The sequence below is a fragment of the Folsomia candida genome, unplaced genomic scaffold, assembly GCF_002217175.1.
Source record: "Folsomia candida strain VU population unplaced genomic scaffold, ASM221717v1 Fcan01_Sc015, whole genome shotgun sequence".
NCBI lineage: Eukaryota > Metazoa > Arthropoda > Collembola > Entomobryomorpha > Isotomidae > Folsomia > Folsomia candida.
Genome location: NW_019091207.1, coordinates 3271571 through 3293864, shown reverse-complemented (window position 1 = coordinate 3293864; position 22294 = coordinate 3271571). Strand labels below are relative to the sequence as shown.

The following is a 22294-nucleotide window of genomic DNA, read 5'->3' as shown; positions in this document are numbered from 1 at the left end:
TCCCCCGTAATATTTTGTACAATTGTGAAATTTGAGAAGTTTAAATGTATATAACCTTAAATTTCGATAAGTTTACACCTAATTACAAAGTTAACTGTTGATGCAATTATTGTACATAATTAATAGATAAGCGCTTAAACTAAAGTTAACTGCCATTTTGTCCAGAATTGTGTCAATCCGAGAGATAGATTTGAATCGTTGGATGCCACTTTTGCACTCCGCGTCCATCTCGCGCATCACGGATGCGATTATGGTCAAATTGTTTGAAACTCACTCTACCCACCTGCTCCGGTAGGTTCATAAAAAATACACTTGTTATAACTTGCATATTATGCAAATATGGTGTAAATTATGTTTAGAAAAATACGGCAAAAATTTAAGACATCAAAAAAAATTACTGCACTACAGATTCTTATTTGGTGTACTTAAGTTTTATATAGTTTCTAATTTTTGGAAAATTTCGATTTAAAATCGTTACAAAAGTTATGACAGATTGAATGGAATTTAAATTTCGAGTTTGCCCTCTTTTCATTAATTTTCACCCTAAAATGCATGAATTTTTGAGCAATTAAGAAATGCAAAAGTTAAGTAATGATAATTATGTGAAGTTTTTACGCCAAATTAAAAATTCCAAGGTATTTTTAAGTCTACTACGAAGATATTTAGATACTTGGCTTGTCTATTACCTATGACCTAGTTACGGAAGTTTAGGAAAATATTAATATTTGTAATCTGTGTACTTCATAAATTTAACTTTGCTACGTGTATTTGGGTTCGGAAATTTGGGTTTAAAGTCGTATAAAAATTATGAATAATAAAATAAAATAAATATTATAATTATCTTTAAAATGTATAAAATTTCGAGTAACACGGTAAATTTTGAGTTAGTATATATAATCTGTTTAATTACTGACACAAATATAATTTCTGTATGGTTTTTAAGTGGGAATTTAAACATTCAAACAGCGCAATTTTGTTAGGTTTGTGCGCTATTAAATAAATTTAGGACTGTTTTTATTCCAACAAAGATTCAGATTAATCCTTTCTGTTGAATAATTTTTAAGACGCGTGTAAGATTAGCGCAGTTTCATCGAATGTTTGTAAAACATAAAACTACCCAAATTATTTTAATACTTTTACAAAATATCACACTATTGGCTAAATGGCGAATCTGTTACTTCCGAATTTCTCATCTCCTTGATAAAGTCTTTCTTAACAACGCCGAGCGTTCTTTAGGGAACTAAATAATTGCCTTAAGAAAATAATAAAGCGCTTCACGCTAATCTTTGTAACTTAAGATAGTAAACTTACAAAAGGAAACTCGAGTAACAAATTTATTCCAAAAGTGCAAAAAGTTGAAAATTTTTGTTTAATGATTAACAGCTATATAATTTCTGGATTGTTTTTAAATGAGGTTTTAAAAACTTAAAAAGCGACAATTTTCTCAGATGGATTCTGTCAGATTTTAGATTATTTTAAATAATTTTCTGAATGTTAGTGTCACGATAAATAGCCAGGAAATATTAATTTGTCTTTGATTTATTAAAGATGTGCGTTAATTTAACACATTTCAGTCGAAAAGTTGTACATTTTATATTAAAAAGAATAAATATTTAACAAATAATTATAAATAAATATAACTAACTTCATAACTAATCTTAGGATTAATTTGTGATCATGTTATCTAAACTCACTTATATTTCGTGTTTATTCAATCGACTGAAACTCGACGTCAAAATTTGACAATTCATTATGGTCACCTGGAATTTCTTCCCTGTTTAGTACTATTTACATACATATATGTAAATAATATATTTTTTAGTATTTACCTATAAATTATTGTGTGTCACTTATATAAAATTAAGGAAAGTATTATACTGAAATTTAGTGAAGTTTGACTAATTTTTAATACTAATTTTTTTTTATAGAATTTCATTAATTTTTGACATCTGTAGCTATATTTTGGTTGATTTATTTATTGCTGATGACTCTGTGATGACTCTGATCAGCAATTTGGTGTACCCTTGGTACACATTTATTACCCGATTTTCCTTTGTAACCTCCGTAACTTTGTAAAATTTGTAAATTTTTTAAAATAATTTTACGAACTTTTACAAAAAAAGAGACACCCTTGATCTGAGTTAGTTTACAAAGAGTAACACATTAACTTTATAAAATAATAGTTAAACACTTTATAAGTGATTAACTTTATAAAAATAATTTACACAAATAATTATTTTACTAATTTTAAAGCTAGTAAATATACGATATAATTTGTATAGCAATTATGGCTGCATGTAATTTGTGAACTAGTTTTCCTTCGAAATATTTACAAAATATTTCGTAAAAGTTTTCAAGTTTTATGAGTTTACGGATTTTACAATGTTACCAAGCGTGAATTGTCTCAATATTACAAAATTTAAAATCATCTCTAGATACGCTCTTCCTAAAGGACTCCACAATGTAATTAATTAAATGCACTAAAATTTGCAGAATTTGGGTTTGTAGTGTAAGCTCTGTAGGAATATTTTGAAAGTGTTTTTTCTTTACTGAAGATATGTAAGTTGATTGATTGATTGATTGATTGATTGATTATGCTTTATTCAAGTGTCTACCAAGTTCACAGTAACAAACCATGCTCTTCCACGAGTGACACATATAATATACAAATATGTTACTAACTAACTATATCTACTTACTAATATATCCTCATTTCGTTATTTTTAAACAATTATTTCTGCATATCTTCACATAAAAATTCTTTAAATTTTCCGTATGACATATTTCTTACGTCTAAATCTTTTGGTAACGCGTTCCATAACTTCGTAGTACGAAATTTGACAAATTTCTTATAAACTTGAGATGAGAAAGTATCCACCTTCATAAGTGGAAAAGTACGTACATTATTTCTTAATGAGAAATTACAACTACCTGCAATCATATCTTTATATGCACATTTTAGTAGGACATAATCTCTTCTCACCAATATTGTCATAAAGTTACAATCTTTCCGTAATTTATCAATATATTGTGTGTCAGTCTTATGTCTGTACTTCCTCTTAGCGTACTTATGCACAAAAAATTCATAAATAAATCTGTCTATTCTGTTTTGGAGTTCGATGAGGAGAGTATCAGTTTGTACAGCCCATATCTCAATACCATAATTTATAACTGAGTGTACATATGCATTTATCATAATCTTTAAAACATGAACATTCAAATACCGCTTAACACCTCTCAGATATTTCAATTTCGCTATAACCTTCTTACATACAACATCATAGTGTTTCTTAAAATTAAGGTGTGGATCAATCCAGATACCTAAATATTTAAATTCAAACACACGCTCAATATTCTCACCATTTACCTGACAAAACATTCTCTCAGATTTTTCAGTTGTATCATGTTCCTTAAAAAATACCATATATTTTGTCTTACTTTAGTTAACTGTAATACCATTTTCTAAACACCAGTCACATACATTTTTGAATTGAGCAAACACTTCATCCATTACAACATCCGAATTATTGCCACTTGCATATAAAATTACATCATCCGCATAACTTAACATATTACACACGATACTCTTCGATAAGTCATTAGAGAATAAACTATATATAAGTCCCCCGAGCGAACTACCCTGACAGCAACCTCTAGGCATATGATAATACTTGTCATCATTATAAAAACGGAATACACGATTTCGGAATATTTCTCTAATTATACAAATGGTTCTATTTTAAATTCATTCATTAGTTTTTTAATTAATACATTCTTGTCAAGTGAATTAAAAGCTTGTGAAAAATCAATCATTACAGCAACAACCTTCGTTTTAGGCTTCTCAATCTCACTATAAACATAATTCGTAAATTCTTTTAAGGCTGTAATGCATGACTTATTCTGCTTATACCCATGCTGCTCTTTACATAACAAATTTTTAACTCTGATACTTATTCTATTGAATAGAAACCTCTCAAAGATCTTACAATAAATGTGGAGAATAGATATAGGTCTATAATTTTTACCGCTCGATCGACTTCCTTTTCCTTTATATAAAGGCGTAACTTTTGCAGCTTTAAAGGACTGCGGCAATATACATTTGTTAATAAAGAACATAAAAAACATTGATAAATAGACACTAAATGTTTCCCTACATTTCTTAATAACAGAGATGGGTGGCATTTTAACATCTCTAGGTTGCTTATTTTTCATTTTCGAAATACATGTTTCAATCTCATCATCCTTAATTTCCAACGGCAAAATATCAGAATTACTACTTTTTGAATAATCATAGTTTTGACAATAGTTTTCAATCATCTCATTCATTTCATCATCATTACTTGTAATAAAATTATCATTCACTTCAAAACATTCAGCAAGATGATCATTCATCACCACTTTGTCATAGGTACATACGTCATTTATAACTAAAGAGTTAATTGGTTGCAAATCCTTCTTTGTATAGCTAGTTAATTCATCAACACATTTCCACATACTCTTAGTACCAGTAACATTCTCAAATTTGTTTAGAAAATACATTCTCTTTGCCTTATTCATATTATATCTCACATTATTCCTGGCTTTACGATACATTTTCCATTTTTTATCATCATTCGACTTTCTCGCTACATTTAGGAGACTATTCCTATGTTTAACCAATTTCCATATCTCGGAGTTGAACCATGGAACATTCTTGCTCTTCACTATCTTATTTTTACTTGGAGCATGCTTATCAAGCGTATTCATTACATATAAAGAAAAATTATTGAATTCTACATCAGTTTTGACAGGGTGTTTGACATCAATATTTTCACAGTTTACATTCTCCATATAACTTTGTAAATCCTTATTGAATAAGTCCCAATCAATATGACTAAATTTTCTACAAGTTACAATTCTCGGAGATACTTTAATTTTAAGTTTCTTTCTCGCAGTAACACAGATATCATGGTCAGATCCAGCGAATGGTAAGTGAAAGGATTGTGTGAAATCTGACTTATTTGACACATACATATGATCAAGGAGCGATCCACTATTATGTGTAGGTCCTTTAATTAACTGGTACATATTAAACTCTTTGGCTAATAACAATAATTTATGCGTATTTATATCAAATACTCCTTTTCCAATCAAATTCAGATTAAAATCACCCACTATAATCCTTTCATACTTAAAACTCGATAAATATACATTAAGATCAGTAAAACATTTCAGAAATTGCGTTTTATCCGTGTCAGGTGGATTATATAACGCGGTAAAAAGTAAGGGCTTCATATAATCACGATAAACTTTCAAAATAGCTAGTTGAGTTCTACCAGGTATTAGAAAGTCAATGTCTAAAATATCAAATTTAAACGTATTATGTATGTACATAATTAAACCTCCACCTGACTTTTTACCTTTCTTCACATCCCTATCAAATCTTGTCATATAATACTCAGGAATTTGATACATACACGTTAAGTCTCTTTCAGCGTCTAGGTTCGATTCAGTAATCTCAAATACAGCAATAGTGTGCTTTTGTAGGAAATTACACACTTCCTCAAACTTATTTCTAATACTATTGATATTAACATGTGCAAATAAAATACCTTTACATTCCCTTATTTTCTTATCCAATAGACCATAAAATAAGTTGTTACCACTTGATGCATGATCTTGAGAAGAATGATTCGTAACGTTGGCTTGCGACGTATGAGGTTGAAGGGGTACGTAGTCCTCCTGCAGTAGCGCTGATGAGCTCAGAAAATCCGTTCCAATAATAAGACACGATCCCTCATTAATTTGTAGAGAACAATTAGCGCAAACCCAATTTGGTGCAACATTATTATATGTGTACCCCCTTTCTGGTCTTTTTACATTCTGATGACATATAAGATGATGCTTTTGCTCACACAAGGGGCAGGACAGTGTGAGTTGGCGTTTTCCGATAGCCCGATGACATGTTCCACAAGTTTGTCCATCCATCTTCCTATTCGTTGATGTTGATGTTGTTCATAATTCCATTCCATTCCGCCATGGTTGTTGAAATTACTGAATAAATTTCACCAATTAATAATTGACCAAAGAGATTTAAAAACTGGAACAATAGACCTGCATAGGATCGAGATTTATATAGCGCCGTCGGTCAGAGCGCTCTTGTTCAAGGGCAAATTAAACCGCTTTGCCCGCAGCGTATATGTTGAAAAATTCTGCCCAACCGGATGCAGAAATAGGCGAGAGAACGATGTGGGAGGGGACGGGAACCATAAAAAAACTTTGTAGCTTGTGTGTGCCCCCCGAGATTCTTTTCTGATGAAATAAGAACTGACTGAAGTAAGCAGGAACAAGAACTTGGAAGAGTCTATTCTGCAACTCAGGGGAGGCCAGCTGACGTTAAAATCACAATGCCGCACTTAGAGGTCAGCGCCGAGGTCCAGGTGTTAAAAATCATCTACCACTGACTAACGGAGTCCAAGAGTATGACAATGCCACAAACCCGACGATTGGGAGTGGTCAATAACTCACAAAAAATTAAAAAGAAAAATAATAATCGCGAGAGAGACAAACCTGCTGGTTTGTCTCTCTGAACTAAAAAAAGTTAGCCCTGTCAATATCAAAATTGAGGAATTTTCAAAGATCCAACTTAATTTAGGCATTCAAATTTTCTATTTGAAAATTCTTTAGTCTTCAACAAGTAAACATTAGCGTTTCAACCGCTCCACACCTATTCTATAATTAGATATTCAAATTCGCTAAAATATTTCATACGGCGTACTATCCTTACTTTTTACTTTAAATAATCACAATTTATTACCCACAAGTATTAATTTGGAGTTTGTAAGCTCGTAAAATTCAAATTGTTCTTAAAATTTCTTACTTGATTTTCATTGCAAACTTTTTAAATAAGTAGTAGCCTAAAATTTATCGAGTTACAAAACTCGGATTTAATTAAATCCCGACTTTGAACAAATTTTTAGTTTTTTTAAAAATTAAATATACCTTAAATTAATGTAAATGAGCACATCCATCAGCAATAGGACTGATTAGCAACCGGAAACCGGTTTTATATTTTTGAACAGTTGAAAAAAGACTGGAAATTTTGGCCAGTTTGCGTACCATTTACAAAATTAAAGGGTTTTAATGAAAGGTAAATAGATTTTTACCCCATATGCATGCTAGGTGTTGTCCTCTTCATAATATTGATTTCTCAAAAAAATTTCAACAAAGTTTGGCAGAAAGTTTTGTAAACTATATAAAATTAAAGTTTAGAAAGTGTATAATTTTTGGAAAATTTGGTTGTAAAACTGACATAAAACTATGACAGATTGAATGGAACTTGCATTTTGAGCAATTTACTAATTTGGGCTAATTTCGAGTTTGCACCCTTTTCATTAGTATTTAATATTTACGACCTAAATATAATTTCTGCTTCATTTTTGAGGAATTAAGAAAATCGAAAATGGCATTTCTGTACTTTTGTCAAATTTTGTCAAGTTTGTACGCCATTTACACAATTCCAGCATAGTTTATGGCAAAATGAAAAGTTAGGGGGGTATTCTTGATATGGTTTTATACTTGGCATTTGGTAGTTTAGTCGAACATTTGTAGTCTATTATATTTATAAAATTAAACTTTTCAAAGCGTATAATTTTAAGAAAATTTCGTATAACCGGAAACTAGTTTTATATTTTTGAACAATCAAAAAAGTTGAAAAAGACTGGTTGCAATTTTGCCCAGTTTGCATGCCATTTACAAAATTGTAGAATGTTTTTAGTGCAATCAAGCCTCAGCAGGTTGGTAGTGCATAGGTCAAATATAGGATATTATTGTTAACCAAATTTGGTTGAATATTTATAATTTTGTAAACTCCATAAAATTAAATTTTGGAAGGTTCTTCATTTCGGAAAATTTACATTTTCAAAATCAGTATAAACATTATGAAAGATAATGTTATTACGCGGATAACTATGGATAATTCTACCAAATTTTGTAAAGTGTCTAATTTTTGGAAATATTGTTTTAAATTATTGAATAACACTTGAATAAAGGTAAATTGAATTGAATTGGATACTCAAATTCGCTAAAACATTTTTTACGGCGTACTGCCCTTACTTTTTAAGTTGAGTAATCACAATTTATTAATTTCCATGGTGTTCAGAGGAATTTTCAAACTTGTTAAATTCGAATTTTTCGACTTTATTTTCCTTCGTAATCTTTTATTGCAAACTTTTAGAATTAGTAGTCTTAAATTTGTGGCGCTACAAAACTCCGATTGGATTACATCCTAACTTTGTATCGTTAGGATTTTCCTTTAATTAAATAATTTGAGTACCTAAAGTTAATTAATCAATAAATGAAAACCTCCATCAGCCGTCAGGAAAACATCCATATGTAGAATCGATTAATAGCCGGAAATCAAAAACCGGTTGTAGGTTTTTGAACAATTGAGATAGTGCGAAAAAGAGTGGTGACAATTTTGGCCAGTTTGCATGCCATTTACAAAATTACAATGCTTTTAGTGTAATTTAAGGTCAATAGGTTTGTAGCCTGGATGATAGTGGCGAACGGTAGAATATTAGAATGGTATTTGTAAACTCCATACAATTAAACTTTGTAAATCGTGTAATTTTGAGAAAATTGGTATAAACATTATGAAGGATTGAATAACAAAATGAAATTATTTTATAATAATTGTATTACATATCTAATTGAATTAAATTATGAAAATGTCTCAATATTTCAATATTTAAAATCATCTCTAGATAAATACGCTCTCCATAAGGGACCCACATTGACCTTCAATGTATTAAAATTGGCAGAATTTGGGTTTGTAGTGTAAACTTTGTAGGAATACATATTTTGAACGTGTTTTTTAAAGATAAGTTAACCCTGTGAATACCAAAATTTAGGAATTTTCAACGATCTACCTTAATTTAGACATCAAAATTTTTCTGTTTGACAATAAATAAAATATTCTTTAATATGCTTTAATCTTTAATTAAACATTAGCGTTTCAACCCCTACTCATCTACTCAATAATTAGATATTCAAATTCGCTAAAATATTTCATACGGCGTGCTCCCCGTTCTTTTTAATTTGCATAATCACAATTTATTGCCCCAATGTATTATACTTAATATTGATTTGCGAAACTTATAGGTATAATAAATGCTTGCATATTTATGTAGGTACTTCTTTGTATTAAGTAAGTATCACGCGCATATCAAGTTAGTAATAATTTCGAAACCAGTAATTTTATCTAAATATATATATAATTATAAATTCATGGTTGGCGTAACCGAAAATCCTTTAAAATGTCACATTAATTTCTATCATTACTAAGAATTTGGTGCACAATTATGTTATACTATTATTAGGTTCTTACTATTTCCATATTATTCTACACGAAATCATAGTTATTATCAATTTGCCCGTCCGCACTATTTACGTATGTATGTATGTACATATGTATGTATGTATGTGTGTATTTATGTGTGTAGGCGTGAGTTCTCCTTCTGGTCTCTTACATACGTAAGTAACATATAAGTCATGTAATTTATTACGCATAAGTAAGGGTTTCCTACTCTGCTTTATTATTTTAGTTTTGCATAAATGGAACGCGTAATAATCACAGAAATATTTCTTTATTAACTGGAAGATTTTGCACACCTGGGAATAACGGATCAAATTTGCATTAAATAATAAAAAAACAATATAAGTTTAGTTCAAAATTATTTTAATAAATACTTAAGACGACATAATAATGCAACAAATCCCACAGGTTCCACACCTCGTGCAACCGTTTGCCTCCCGAGTGTCGCCATTTTTTGTGAAATACCACAAAACCTTGTCATACAAAACTGTATCGGATGCCCAGGTAGGTCTACATCCCATCGTGGTAATGCTGACCCGACCTCCTTCTGGCGTTACTTCAAACGCCTCACCGTTTCGGTCTCCATCAAGGCGTCTAAGTCCCAACACGTCCTGGATGCCGTAAAGTCGCATGGCTTCAAATAGGTCGGTCACGAAAGGCTGACTTGGCTCGGGCTGGGGGGAATCCGTGGCTAAAAATTCATACGGGATTAGGCTCCCGTCTTGGTCGAATTTCCAAGTTTGTGGGACGATAAACTCTTTTCTTGTCAAGTTATGTTCATTCCACTCCGAATTTGGGGTTGGGTGTGCTTTGCCATCTAAAAAGTCAAATTTTAATTTTTTAAATTATTCTTATAAGTATTTAGTTTGATCCAAATCATAAACAAATCTGGTAAGAAAATTTGTAGAGTTTAGATAAGCCTAACCTTTGACCTGCCAAGGAAACGCGATGCTAATGTTTCCATCCTGTTTCAAAGTTTCCACGAGGATTTCGTTCTCTTGGAGGAGAAAGTGGCGATGGTTCATGATCAACCCGTACTCGTCTTCCCTGTTGTGGTCGAGGAAGATTCGCTTAAATTCATCAATCAGATTTCGCACCCCACGTTCGTCAAAAGCTCGCTTGGCGCAGCAAAAGTTTGGAATGGAGTTGAAGTGGGTGGTGCATCCTCCGGGTGGGAGTGGGCAGGAAAGTGTCATTCTTTAGTTTTCTATAATGTATTATTTTGTGAGTGCTGATAAAAAATGTGGAATGGTTGGTGTCACTCTGATGCTGTCCAATCTATACCGAAAGAGAAGATACTCATGAAATCCGATGCTGAACAGTTCAGGAAGCTAATATTGATTTAAGTCAAGAAAACTTGTTTAAGTTCGTGGGCTTTTATGCAATTCTTACTTTAAGTAGATAAATTAAAATACGTAAGAAGTTGCAGCAAATGTTCATATTTTCCCATGTATGTCGTCAATATACATCTTTAAACGGGGTGTAAGGAAGAGGTGAAACCAAATGTACGTAAATACATCTCAAAAGTGTTATGAGCCTTGGAACTGACTTTGACTTCGTCCTCATTACCACGAGATCTTCATAGAATGTCAAAATGTAGATCGTTAAACTAATTTCTGGAATCCGACGCCCACGTAATATCTACAAAATTGAAATTAAAATCCCGCTTTGTTATCATTGATATCGCCCCCAATGTATGTATACGTACATCAGTCACCGCAGTAAATAAATACCTACATACGAGAAAGACAGCCAACGAACTTGACCTTCCTGACACTGCAGAAATTAGAAAAACACGAACTCAAAAATATTAACTTGTAATTATGTATGTAGATAGCTATCGCTGGGAATGGACAGACATGTCCATTTTATTTATAAAGGTGTCACCCCTAATAAATACATGGGTCATTGTACATGTTTGACACCCAAGTTTTGATTTGACAAACAATCTTAATGGGTTTAACCAACTCAATATCCAACCGAGAAATTGTACAGAAATTTGTGGATATTTATCCATACTACTTAATACATTTGTTGGAGTTATGTCCAAGTGTACCTAGTATTATCTTATCTGTCGTATACTACTGACTACTGTACATATATATGTACATACATAAATGCACAGGAAGATACCAGGGCTGATGTGTTTTTTTGGCTTTATATACATTTTACATGTGCCTACATAATTAATAGTTGTTTAATATAATTTTACCTCCACAAAACCATGATATTTGTATATTTCAAGTGCTGAAGTTGTGCACATAGAGAACATATAGAGAACATACATACCTACCTATGTAGATTTTTAGATGTGTACAAGTTTTTACGTACTTATGTAATATGCACATATGTCCAATCTGGACTCAATTAATAACATTCTCCTACACTACAAATTGAAAATTTTGGACAGAAATTTTTGAAATGAAAACATGCATCTGCGACAGGAAAGCACGTTTGCTAAATATGTATGTATACATAACTGTCTTTTAAATTCAGAATTTAATCAAATTTTATTATACAAAGTTTCCCATCCTCATTGCATTCGCTTAATTCTTAATGATTATAACAAAATTAAAAAACAGAGTAGTTAACAACCTCAGGAACCTTGCATACAATGAATGCATACAGTGCACTGTATGTACATACATAACTCTATGTATGTATACATACACAGACATACGAATGTATGTGTAGTTGCATAACATTACCACCGGATACGGACAGATTTCCTTTCAGTGGATTTGATGAACTTCACCAAAAACCCAGTTGTGTCTCGCCCACGATACTGGTTGTTGTGCCACCCCAAAAATTACATGAGCCCAGTACGCTACAAGATTCTGCAAAACCTGGTGTTCATACTGCTTCACTGCAAAATAAATACGCTGAAAAGTAAGCTGTCATAATCCAGTACAATGAACTGTGTACATGAACATCCAGCAAATCCATCGAATCAACTTGTAGCCTATACTTATTATGTGCAGTTGTTGTTTGTGGAGGGCAGCAGCTTGTACTGTTGAAAATAAAGCGTCACTGCTTAATTTTCATTTAATTATTCACTTCAGCAAGTTAAACTTTACACGGATAAATAATTTGTTGATATTATAGTGTATAAAAGGTTCAACAAATTCTAATAGCAGTTCATTCACACTGCACTTTGTAAAATTGCGACGTGCGAAAAAAATTGCAAAACGAACTTTACACAGTATTTTGTATTATTCCTCGCAGGAAATATGTTCGCTTCGGTTTTAGCTGCGGGGCTGGATAACCTGAGTACGAGGAATAATAGCAACTCTAAAATTAGTGGGGACAACAGTTCCGGAAAAGTTGAGGGGAATTCAAACACTAAATTATACACGGATAAATCCATTCTGAACATTTTGGAAAATTCCAATTGTAATTTGAACTTTGTCAATGTTTCGGCTAAATTGACAAACTCAAGTAATAGCGATGTTACGTGGAAAAATGGGGATTTAATGGTGGATAATTGCTCGAATTCACAGGTAAAATTTTTGCAATTTAATACTTATGTTTTGCAGAGGCATTTTTACACTCATGATTTTTTTGCACGGTAAAAGAATGTAAAAATTGTGTAAATGGAACAATATTTTTTGTGATTTTTGGCATAAACATTTTCATGAACATTCATGAAGTTACATAATTTGATTTTTTTTGTACATATTTCCAGCTCCGTGGCGACCCAGACGATGGCAAATGCTCCTTCAACTCGAATTCCAATCTTAAATTTTCTGGAAAGGGGACAATCTCCTGTGAATTTAGAAACAACTCAAATACGGATGCTTCCCTTCCGGAGGGTGGGATTGTCAAGGCGATAGGAAATTCTAATCTGAAAATTAATGGGGGTAGTCAAAACCTGGTAGTCGAAGACACAAAGAATTTGCACATTCGTAGTACCCCGTTCAAGTAGGCTCCATTTTAATAATCATTTAATAATTTATAACAATAAAATAATTTTTTCCCACAGAAATCGATTCCAAGTCGTCCAGCAAGGTAAGTGGTTCAGCTGGCTGCCTAGTTTTGGACAACAACCTTCATGCGAGAATGAGGCAAATAATCTCCGGTATGAATTGGATTATGCAAAAACCGGAAAAATTATCAGATCCAAATACTTGGCTGGAGATTTTTCCTTTGATTTGACTCATTCTCGCGATGAGGTTCAAGTTCAACTTGGCTCTGGTGGAAATCTGAGGGACGTGAGGATTGATAAAGTCAGTGGGAAAAGTGTGATCGTCACGGGAACGGGGGCGGATGGGAGTCGACAAGAGCTAGAAATTCAGGGACCTAACACTGTTTCGGTGAAGGATGATGGGAGAACGGTGCTGATCAGTTTGTGTGATCAGGCCGGTTTGTAATTTTAAATTGGATCATTCATTTATAAAATATTTAACTGGTGGTAATTGGTAAAATTCTGCTGTGATGACGAGTAGTTTTAAGAATTTGCATTGATATGAATTTCATAAAAATTGAGTAACAGAAAAATGGAAGGAATAATATTTACTAAAATGCAGTATTAGTCCATATAAAAAATGTAATTAATTGGGATCCGGTTTATATTTAATGACGGTTTAATAAAGGTTTATTCGAATTTATCCACATAATTTATGTTTGTACGTGTCCTATTGCACGCATTGTAAATACACATGATTCAAGTCAAGAATAACTTTTACACATGCTGAAAAAGCATAATTAAAGCATATTTGAATTTGATGACGCCGGAGTTGGATTAAAAATTTGCGTTCCATCCAAACTAAATGAACTTGAGTGCTTAGGGAAATTTTAGAAATCATATTTTTCGAACCCCTTCAAGAAGCAAAGGTTCTTCTTAACATAAACTCTTATTGTTAACAGGAGAAGCTATGTATCTACCTGTATATCTATCTACATATGTATGTACTTTTCAATACATAACTGTTGCATATGTACATACTGTTAAGATATTATACGCATATGTACATAGTATCAAAAGATACATAAAGTTATGTATGTATATATTTATATGTATGTACATAAACTTATGTGCACACGCGAGTTCACCAATGAGATCTGACATTGTGAACCGTGCATTTGTACATGTATTTGTTGTACACGTAATGTGTAAACCCGGTTTACACATTACGTATTATATTTACCGTATACCGTCAACACTTGTTTATGTACTTATGCATGTTCATACAAATTGTATGTATGTGTGTGCAAATACGTAGATACATATTTATACATATGGAAAAAAAGTTCAATGACTTATCCTGCCAATTGACCATTGATAACAAACATGGGAAAAGATGGACATTCGAATTTTACATCAAATCCAGTAAGCCTTACATAAGTAGGCCGTCGACACTTACGTACATATCTATGTGGGTACAATGTACCTATGTATGTACCTATCTATGTACATATATGTTCATGTGGTCAACGAGTTTTTCAATGAACGAATGTTTTTTATCAACTTAAGAAGGGATATATGTAGCTGATGTGGTATGTATGTATTTGATACAATGTACATACACATGACTTTGGATAACCAACATGGGAATAGGTGGAGTTGAAATTTACATACTTTGAATTACCAAGTTCCAAATATGTAAATTCAGCTTACATAAGCAAATTATATCAAATCCAGTGTGCCTTTATTTATTATTTACATCAAAGAGCAAGAATCACGCCGATTAATATTAACTTCCTGGGACCGCATCTTTGCATTTCCTGAACATTTTATTCAAGTATAAATTGGACAGCTTCGACGTGTTCAAACTCATTCCACATTTCTTCGGCATAGACAAAATAACAGATAATTACAGAAAACTAAAGAATGGCACTTTCCTGCCCACTCCCACCCGGAGGATGCACCACCCACTTCAACTCCATTCCAAACTTTTGCTGCGCCAAGCGAGCTTTTGACGAACGTGGGGTGCGAAATCTGATTGATGAATTTAAGCGAATCTTCCTCGACCACGACATGGAAGACGAGTACGGGTTGATCATGAACCATCGCCACTTTCTCCTCCAAGAGAACGAAATCCTCGTGGAAACTTTGAAACAGGATGGAAATATTAGCATCGCGTTTCCTTGGCAGGTCAAAGGTTAGGCTTATCTAAACTCTACAAATTTTCTTACCAGATTTGTTTATGATTTGGATCAAACTAAATACTTATAAGAATAATTTAAAAAATTAAAATTTGACTTTTTAGATGGCAAAGCACACCCAACCCCAAATTCGGAGTGGAATGAACATAACTTGACAAGAAAAGAGTTCATCATCCCACAAACTTGGAAATTCGACCAAGACGGGGGCCTAATCCCGTATGAATTTTTAGCCACGGACTACCCTCAGCTCGACCCAAGTCAGCCTTTCGTGACCGACCTGTTTGAAGCCATGCGACTTCACGGCATCCAGGACGTGTTGGGGCTTCGACGACTTGATGGAGACAGAAACGGGGAGGCGTTTGAAGTAACGCCAGAAGGAGGTCGGGTCAGCGTCACCACGATGGGAAGTAGACCTGACGGAATGACTATTGATACGGTGGGGAAGGTTTTGTGGTATTTTACAAAGGAGGGCGACACTGAGGAGGCAATGGCCTGCACTAGATGTGGAACCTGTGGGATTTGTTGGAATTGAAACATTTAATATTGAACATTTTGAAATCTTTCATTAGGTTATAAACTTTTTTGTCGAAATTTTTAGGCTACATTTATTGATTGAATTTCTGAAGCTTGTGATTTTTTTGGGCAAAATTTCCATTGTGTATTTCAGTTTATTTTTTACCTTTTGAGACAATCCATTTTGATTTATTTATCCAATTCTTATTATCCATCTATAAAAAATTGAATTAATAAATATTCCAAACCCGAATTTCATGACAAATCCTGGGGAAAAACCAAGTGGTATTATACATACATACGCAAATACCTGCCTGTGTGAAACGATAGCATAAACAAATATGCATGTCATAACCTGGCTTCAAACCCACTTTATAAATTGTCTCGTACTGGCAGTTTGAAAGGTTTTTATGCATCTCGAGATTATCCTAATTCGGATAATATGGCTTATTGACGTGTTTGTCATTTGTGATCGCCGTCGTGCAAATGATTAATTTTACAGTGAAATTTCTCGTACTATACCTATCTTCACCATCATATAATAATGAAGAAGAACGAGGTACAGGTAAGATAAGAGAGAAAGTTCACAGCTAAAGATTTCCATGCGTGACAGATAACATTGGGGCGCGTTTGGTAAATGGTAAATGCCGCTTTTACATTTTTTTTGACTGTTAGTCATTAATGCCATGAGACTAATTTGCAAAATTCATATTATATTGGTTATTATTCATTATACAGGTACGTAACACAGTAACCTTCGTTGAAAAATGATCAAAGTTTAGTGTATGTAGAGTGGAATTAATGGTAAATGCAATTCATTAATATTTTGTCCCATTTGAAACGTGCAAAATTTGTCAACCTTGGGGCGCGTTTTATCCTGTTTTTATGCACTGTTAAATACACGCATGGAAATCTGTTAATTAATTCCGCTCATATTAAGGGAAATTTATAAACCCTAAAAAACTGTAAACTCTTTGTAAATTTGTAAAATTCTAATTTTTCTTAAAATTTCTTACTTGATTTTCATTGCAAACTTTTTAAATAAGTAGTAGCCTTAAATTTATCGCGTTACAAAACTCCGATTTAATTCAATCCTGACTTTGAACACATTTTAATGTTTTTAATTAAATAATTTAAATACCTTAAATTATTTAAGTAAATGAGCACATGCATCAGCAATAGGACGGATTAGCAACCGGAAACCGGCTTTACATTTTTGAACAATTAATAAAGTTGAAAAAAGACTTTGCACTCAAAATAAGGAAGTAATGAATCATTACCATGCGGAATGACTATGTGGCTCTACCACGTCGGTTACGATTTGTCGTAGAAATGGTAATTATAAGTTCAGGGAAATTCAAATTTAATACATAATAGTATTAACTTCCTTAATATTTGGTAATGAATTTGAATTTCCCTGAAATTATTATTACCATTTCTACGACAAATCGTAACCGATGTGGTAGAGACACATAGTCATTCCGCATTGCAATGATTAATTACCACGTTACTTTGAGTGTGACAATCTTGACAAGTTTGCATGCCATTTACAAAATTACAAAACTTATAAAAGTTGAATAGATTTGTACCCCGGATTCATTATAGGTATTGTAATTAACAAAGTTTGGCAGAATGGTTTGTAAAATCCGTAAAATTAAAGTCTAGAAAGTGTATAATTTTTAGAAAATTTGGTTTTAAAAGTAGGATAAAAGTATGACAGATTGAAAGGAATTTGCATTTTGAACAATTGACTAATTTCGGCGATTTTGGACTAATTTCGAGTTTGCACCCTTTTCATTAATATTCGACCTAAATATGATTTCTGCTTCGTTTTTGAGGAATTAAGAAAATCGAAAAAAGTGCGTTTATGTAATTTTGTCAAGTTTGTACGCTATTTACAAAAATTTCTGTATAGTTTATGGCAAAATGAAAAGTTAGGTGGGTATTCTTGATACTAGTATTATAGTTAAATGAAAAGTTAGGAGAATTTTCTTGATAAATTGGTCTTGAGTGTAGTTCAGTTTCCACATTTTTAATTTGTTTAATTTTATAAAATTAAACTTTTCAAAGTGTGTAATTAAAAAAATTCGTATAATCGAAAACCAGTTTTATACTTTTGAACAATTAAGAAAGTTGAAAAAGACTAGTGGAATTTTTTCCCAGTTTACATGCTATTTACAAAATTGTAGAATGTTTTTAGTGCAATCAAGCCTCAGTAGATTAGTAATACAAACGCCAAATATAGGATATTGTTGTTAACGATATTAGGTCGAATATTTATAATCTGTGTAAACTCTACAAAATTAAACTTTGTAAAGTGTGTAATTTTTGGAAAATCTACATTTTCAAAATTGATATAAACATTATCAAATATTATTTTATTACGCGGATAATCAGCTCCTTAAAAGTTGACCACCGAGAAAGCCAGCCTGCCAGGTGAGGCAGAAATTATGAGGAAATAATTCTACTAAATTTATAAGGTGGATAATTTTTGGAAATTTTGATTTTAAATTTGGTATATAAATTGTGCCTAAATGCAATTTCGGACAATAAAATAAACTTCGAATTTGCATTCGATTCATTAATTTTTGACCTGAATATAATCTATCCATGACTTTTTAAATAACTAAGAAAGTTAAAAAAGAATAGTTACAATTTTGTCGAGTTATTACGTCATTTTGCAAAATTACTGTATATTTTAGGTACTACAATTATAACGTAGGTTTTGAGAAAAAGAGTTTTGATTGTAGATAACGAAGTTTAGTGACAATTTTGGCCAGTTTGCATGCCATTTACAAAATTTCATATGTTTTTAGTGTAATTAACGGTAGGTAGGTTTGTACTCCATGTGGTAAAAATTAAAAAATAATTAAAAAATATTTACAGAATAGTTCAACATTACTGTAATTAGCGAAAATTGGTCTAATATTTATAATCTCCGGTGTTTACTTTCTAGCGGGATATATACATTTCTAATTAGCAAACTGGATTCTTACACCTAGTTTGCTAATTAGAAATGTATATATCCCGCTAGAAAGTAAACACTGCAGATTATAAATATTAGACCAATTTTCGCTAATTACAGTAATGTTGAACTATTCTGTAAATATTTTTTAATTATTTTTTAATTTTTACCACATGGAGTACAAACCTACCTACCGTTAATTACACTAAAAACATACGAAATTCTTACATCTAGGAGTGACAATGCACAGAAATGGGACTTTCAATCGAGCTCACAAGGAGTTTAAAGAGAAGGCGACTGCTGCAGTGATGAAAGTCCTCAATATTACAAGAAGATCTGGTGTTCCGCCCTTATCTATGCAATTCAAACTATTTAACTCCATCGCACGGGCAACTCTTCTTTATGGCTCATCAATATGGGCAATGAAATTCGTGGACGACATCGACAAACTGCAAATCCGTTTCCTGAAGAAACTACTCAGACTTCCTCCATCTACTCCTGATTACTTTGTTCGATTGGAAACAGGTGCGCGGGACACAAGACTGCAACATCTTGCTGACACATTGGGTTTCTGGGAAAGAATATCAAGAAAAAAGAAGACTCCCCCGTAAGACAATGTATGATCATGCAAATGAAATGGACACGCTTAAACTCGATACCAATGCAAAGAAACCATTGCTGGAGCCAAGATTTCCTTGATCTCCTCAAGGTCGCAAAATGTGAAAACCTCCCATCAACTTTGACATCCCTTGTGACTATGCGTAAAACCCTCCTAATCAACTATGAACTGCATCTTAAGAATGCGGACGTCTCGAGGATGCAAAACTCCAGGTTCATTCCACACTACAAACTCATCAAACTGAAAGCTACTACAGAAGGATATTTCAGCATGAACCACTCGATCCAAAAATGCAATTTGATGACTCAATTGCACACTTGTAACTTTGTGGATCGCGATCCGAACCGGATCGTAAATTGCGATCCGATCCACGAGCCGATCCGATCCAGGCGTGGACCGGATCGTGGATCGGCTCGCGGTACTTTCCATCTGCTTGGATCGGATCGTGGATCGGCTCGCGATACAAAATGAGTCTGCCACCAGTGATAAATACACTTGTAACTATGTGTATCGCGAGCCGATGGATCGTAAAACGCGTGCCGAGCCGATCCGATCCAGGCGTGGACCGGATCGTGGATCGGCTCGCGATACTTTCCATCCGCCTGGATCGGATCGTGGATCGGATCGCGGTACCTTCCATCGATGTGGATCGGATCGTGGATCGGCTCGCGATACTTTCCATCCGCCTGGATCGGATCGTGGATCGGATCGCGGTACCTTCCATCGATGTGGATCGGATCGTGGATCGGCTCGCGATACTTTCCATCCGCCTGGATCGGATCGTGGATCGGATCGCGGTACCTTCAATCGAGGTGGATCGGATCGTGGATCGGATCGCGAAGCAAAAGTTACATGTGTGCTCAATTGCGCCTAAATAAATTTAGCATTAAAATTGGACAATCCTATATCCCCCTAAATTAAAATTGCCCCCTATGTAGTGACACCTGTTCTGTTGAACACCTTATGTTTTCTTGTACTTCTCTAAGATCTGAACGACAATCATTAATTTTTCCATTAATTCCCAATTTTAATCCAACTGAATTTACTAATACGCAACTTTATATTGCTCTTTTTTCTTCGGCCTATAGTGATAGAGTACTGAATAACTTATTTCTTTTTTGGCACAAAGTTGCCAAATATTTTGACCTATGTTCTGATCAATAATTACTTATTTTAATTTTATTTAACTTTACGATATTCAATATGTAACCATTCATGATGTGCAAAGACTGTTGGCTATGATTTATTATTTATTATTTATCAATTATTATTATAATTAGCAAACTAGGTGCATGAAACTACAAAAAACTATAAAAAAGTTCAAGAAATATGCGCAAATCTAGCCACCCGCCGTATGAAGTACACCGGCGGGACGTGGTATCTTGGGCCTTGCATTTCTTGCAGGTCAAAATACGTGCAAATGAATGATAAATATGAATTAGGACAAATGAATGATATATGTATGAATTCTTAGCATTTATTTAGTTATTACTTGACCCAATAATTAGATTAGTTTAGTTGCTTATAAAAAATATATTGCTACTTGTGTCATGGTGTGTAAACCAATTTGTAATGAATTGATCTCTGTTGACACGTGAATAAAGGATTAACAACAACAACAACAACAACGTGCAAGAAACCACTTTCTTTCCGCTATTTCTTGCAAATGGTTACTTGCAGTTGCACCCGAAACACTAATAATTTGTGTAAACTAAGGGACTAAAAGTTATGAAACTTGTTTCCTTTTTTTACAAAAATTATATCCACTCGTAAATTGAGTTTGTGAAAATGTGAATCATGGTAATTTTCGTTTAATCTAAGAGAGTAAAATTCGATGTGGTGATAAATAATAAATTTAGTGGTACATAATTTGCATAAATATGCACTTAATTCACAATAATAATAACTCATAACCATATAGGTGATTTATATTTTGATAGATCACCAATTCTCTTTATATATTTTTAAAGTTTTCAAAATTTGAGAATCTCAATTCTAAATTGAAATGGAATTGAATTTTTTTTAGTGAACTATGATTGAAATACGAAATTCCTGCTAAACAGTATCAGATACAGTGTAAAGTAATACATAAATTCCCCCTGAGATATCTAATATTAACCTTAAATTAAATATAATTTAAACCTTAAATTAAATATAATTTAAACCTAAATTAATTTAATGGCTCATCAGCTTATCAAATTCTAAAAGTTTTAATGTAAGTATTTAATTGCATATGAAACATAACTCTACAAAATTGCGACATTACATAGGCAACACTTACATGAAACTGGTATGGAATCCATATTATGGATTGTCTATATATTGTCTGTGTCTTGTTGGATTTATGTTTTCAAAATTTAAACACCCTTACGAAACAGGGACAAAGACAGCATTTTTTGTCTACCTACAATTTGCCGGGTATGATTTAAATTGAAATAAAACTTAATCTGGAAATACATGAATTTATTCAATTCCGAACCCAACAAATGTTTACTCTTTGTCAAAGACTGACAACGGAGGTCTCCTTCTCAGAGCGTATGCTTTTTTACAAATTTACAAACATCTACGTGAATTTCATTATTAATAATGTGTGTATTTGTATTACATCATATGAAAAAATAAATCAAACTTCATATGAATCAGCACATTTGCAAACTCGTTACTATTTTTTTCACGCTGTTTGATAATCCAAACTTTCGGAGTAACCAATCCTTCATTCGGAGCAAAAATTTACTGC

General features: G+C 32.8%; 3 protein-coding genes across 5 annotated transcripts; 2 read left to right on the top strand and 1 right to left on the bottom strand.

The window, feature by feature from the left end:
- Positions 1-9607: 9607 nt before the first annotated feature.
- On the bottom strand, positions 9608-11318 carry LOC110856394. 2 transcript variants are annotated; one of them, XM_035856966.1, is made up of 3 exons: positions 10748-11318; positions 10281-10633; positions 9608-10172 (listed from the first exon to the last, which is right to left on the bottom strand). In XM_035856966.1, exons 2-3 carry the CDS (start codon positions 10549-10551, stop codon positions 9730-9732), a joined length of 714 nt encoding a protein of 237 aa, XP_035712859.1. In that variant the 5' UTR covers positions 10552-10633; positions 10748-11318; the 3' UTR covers positions 9608-9729. The 2 variants fall into 2 exon arrangements, with proteins under 2 accessions (XP_035712859.1, XP_035712860.1); XM_035856967.1 differs by having other exon boundaries at positions 10281-11318.
- An 835-nt stretch (positions 11319-12153) lies between these two features.
- LOC110856206 (glycosyltransferase-like protein gnt13) lies at positions 12154-13971 on the top strand. 2 transcript variants are annotated; one of them, XM_035856976.1, is made up of 4 exons: positions 12154-12244; positions 12581-12855; positions 13041-13276; positions 13338-13971. In XM_035856976.1, exons 1-4 carry the CDS (start codon positions 12169-12171, stop codon positions 13723-13725), a joined length of 975 nt encoding a protein of 324 aa, XP_035712869.1. In that variant the 5' UTR covers positions 12154-12168; the 3' UTR covers positions 13726-13971. The 2 variants fall into 2 exon arrangements, with proteins under 2 accessions (XP_035712869.1, XP_035712870.1); XM_035856977.1 differs by lacking the exon at positions 12154-12244 and adding an exon at positions 12323-12470.
- A 1043-nt stretch (positions 13972-15014) lies between these two features.
- Positions 15015-16077, top strand: LOC110856250. The gene is made up of 2 exons (XM_022104721.2): positions 15015-15456; positions 15565-16077. The coding sequence occupies exons 1-2, from the start codon at positions 15186-15188 to the stop codon at positions 15990-15992; spliced, it is 699 nt and encodes a 232-aa protein (XP_021960413.1). The 5' UTR covers positions 15015-15185; the 3' UTR covers positions 15993-16077.
- The last annotated feature ends 6217 nt before the right edge of the window (positions 16078-22294 follow it).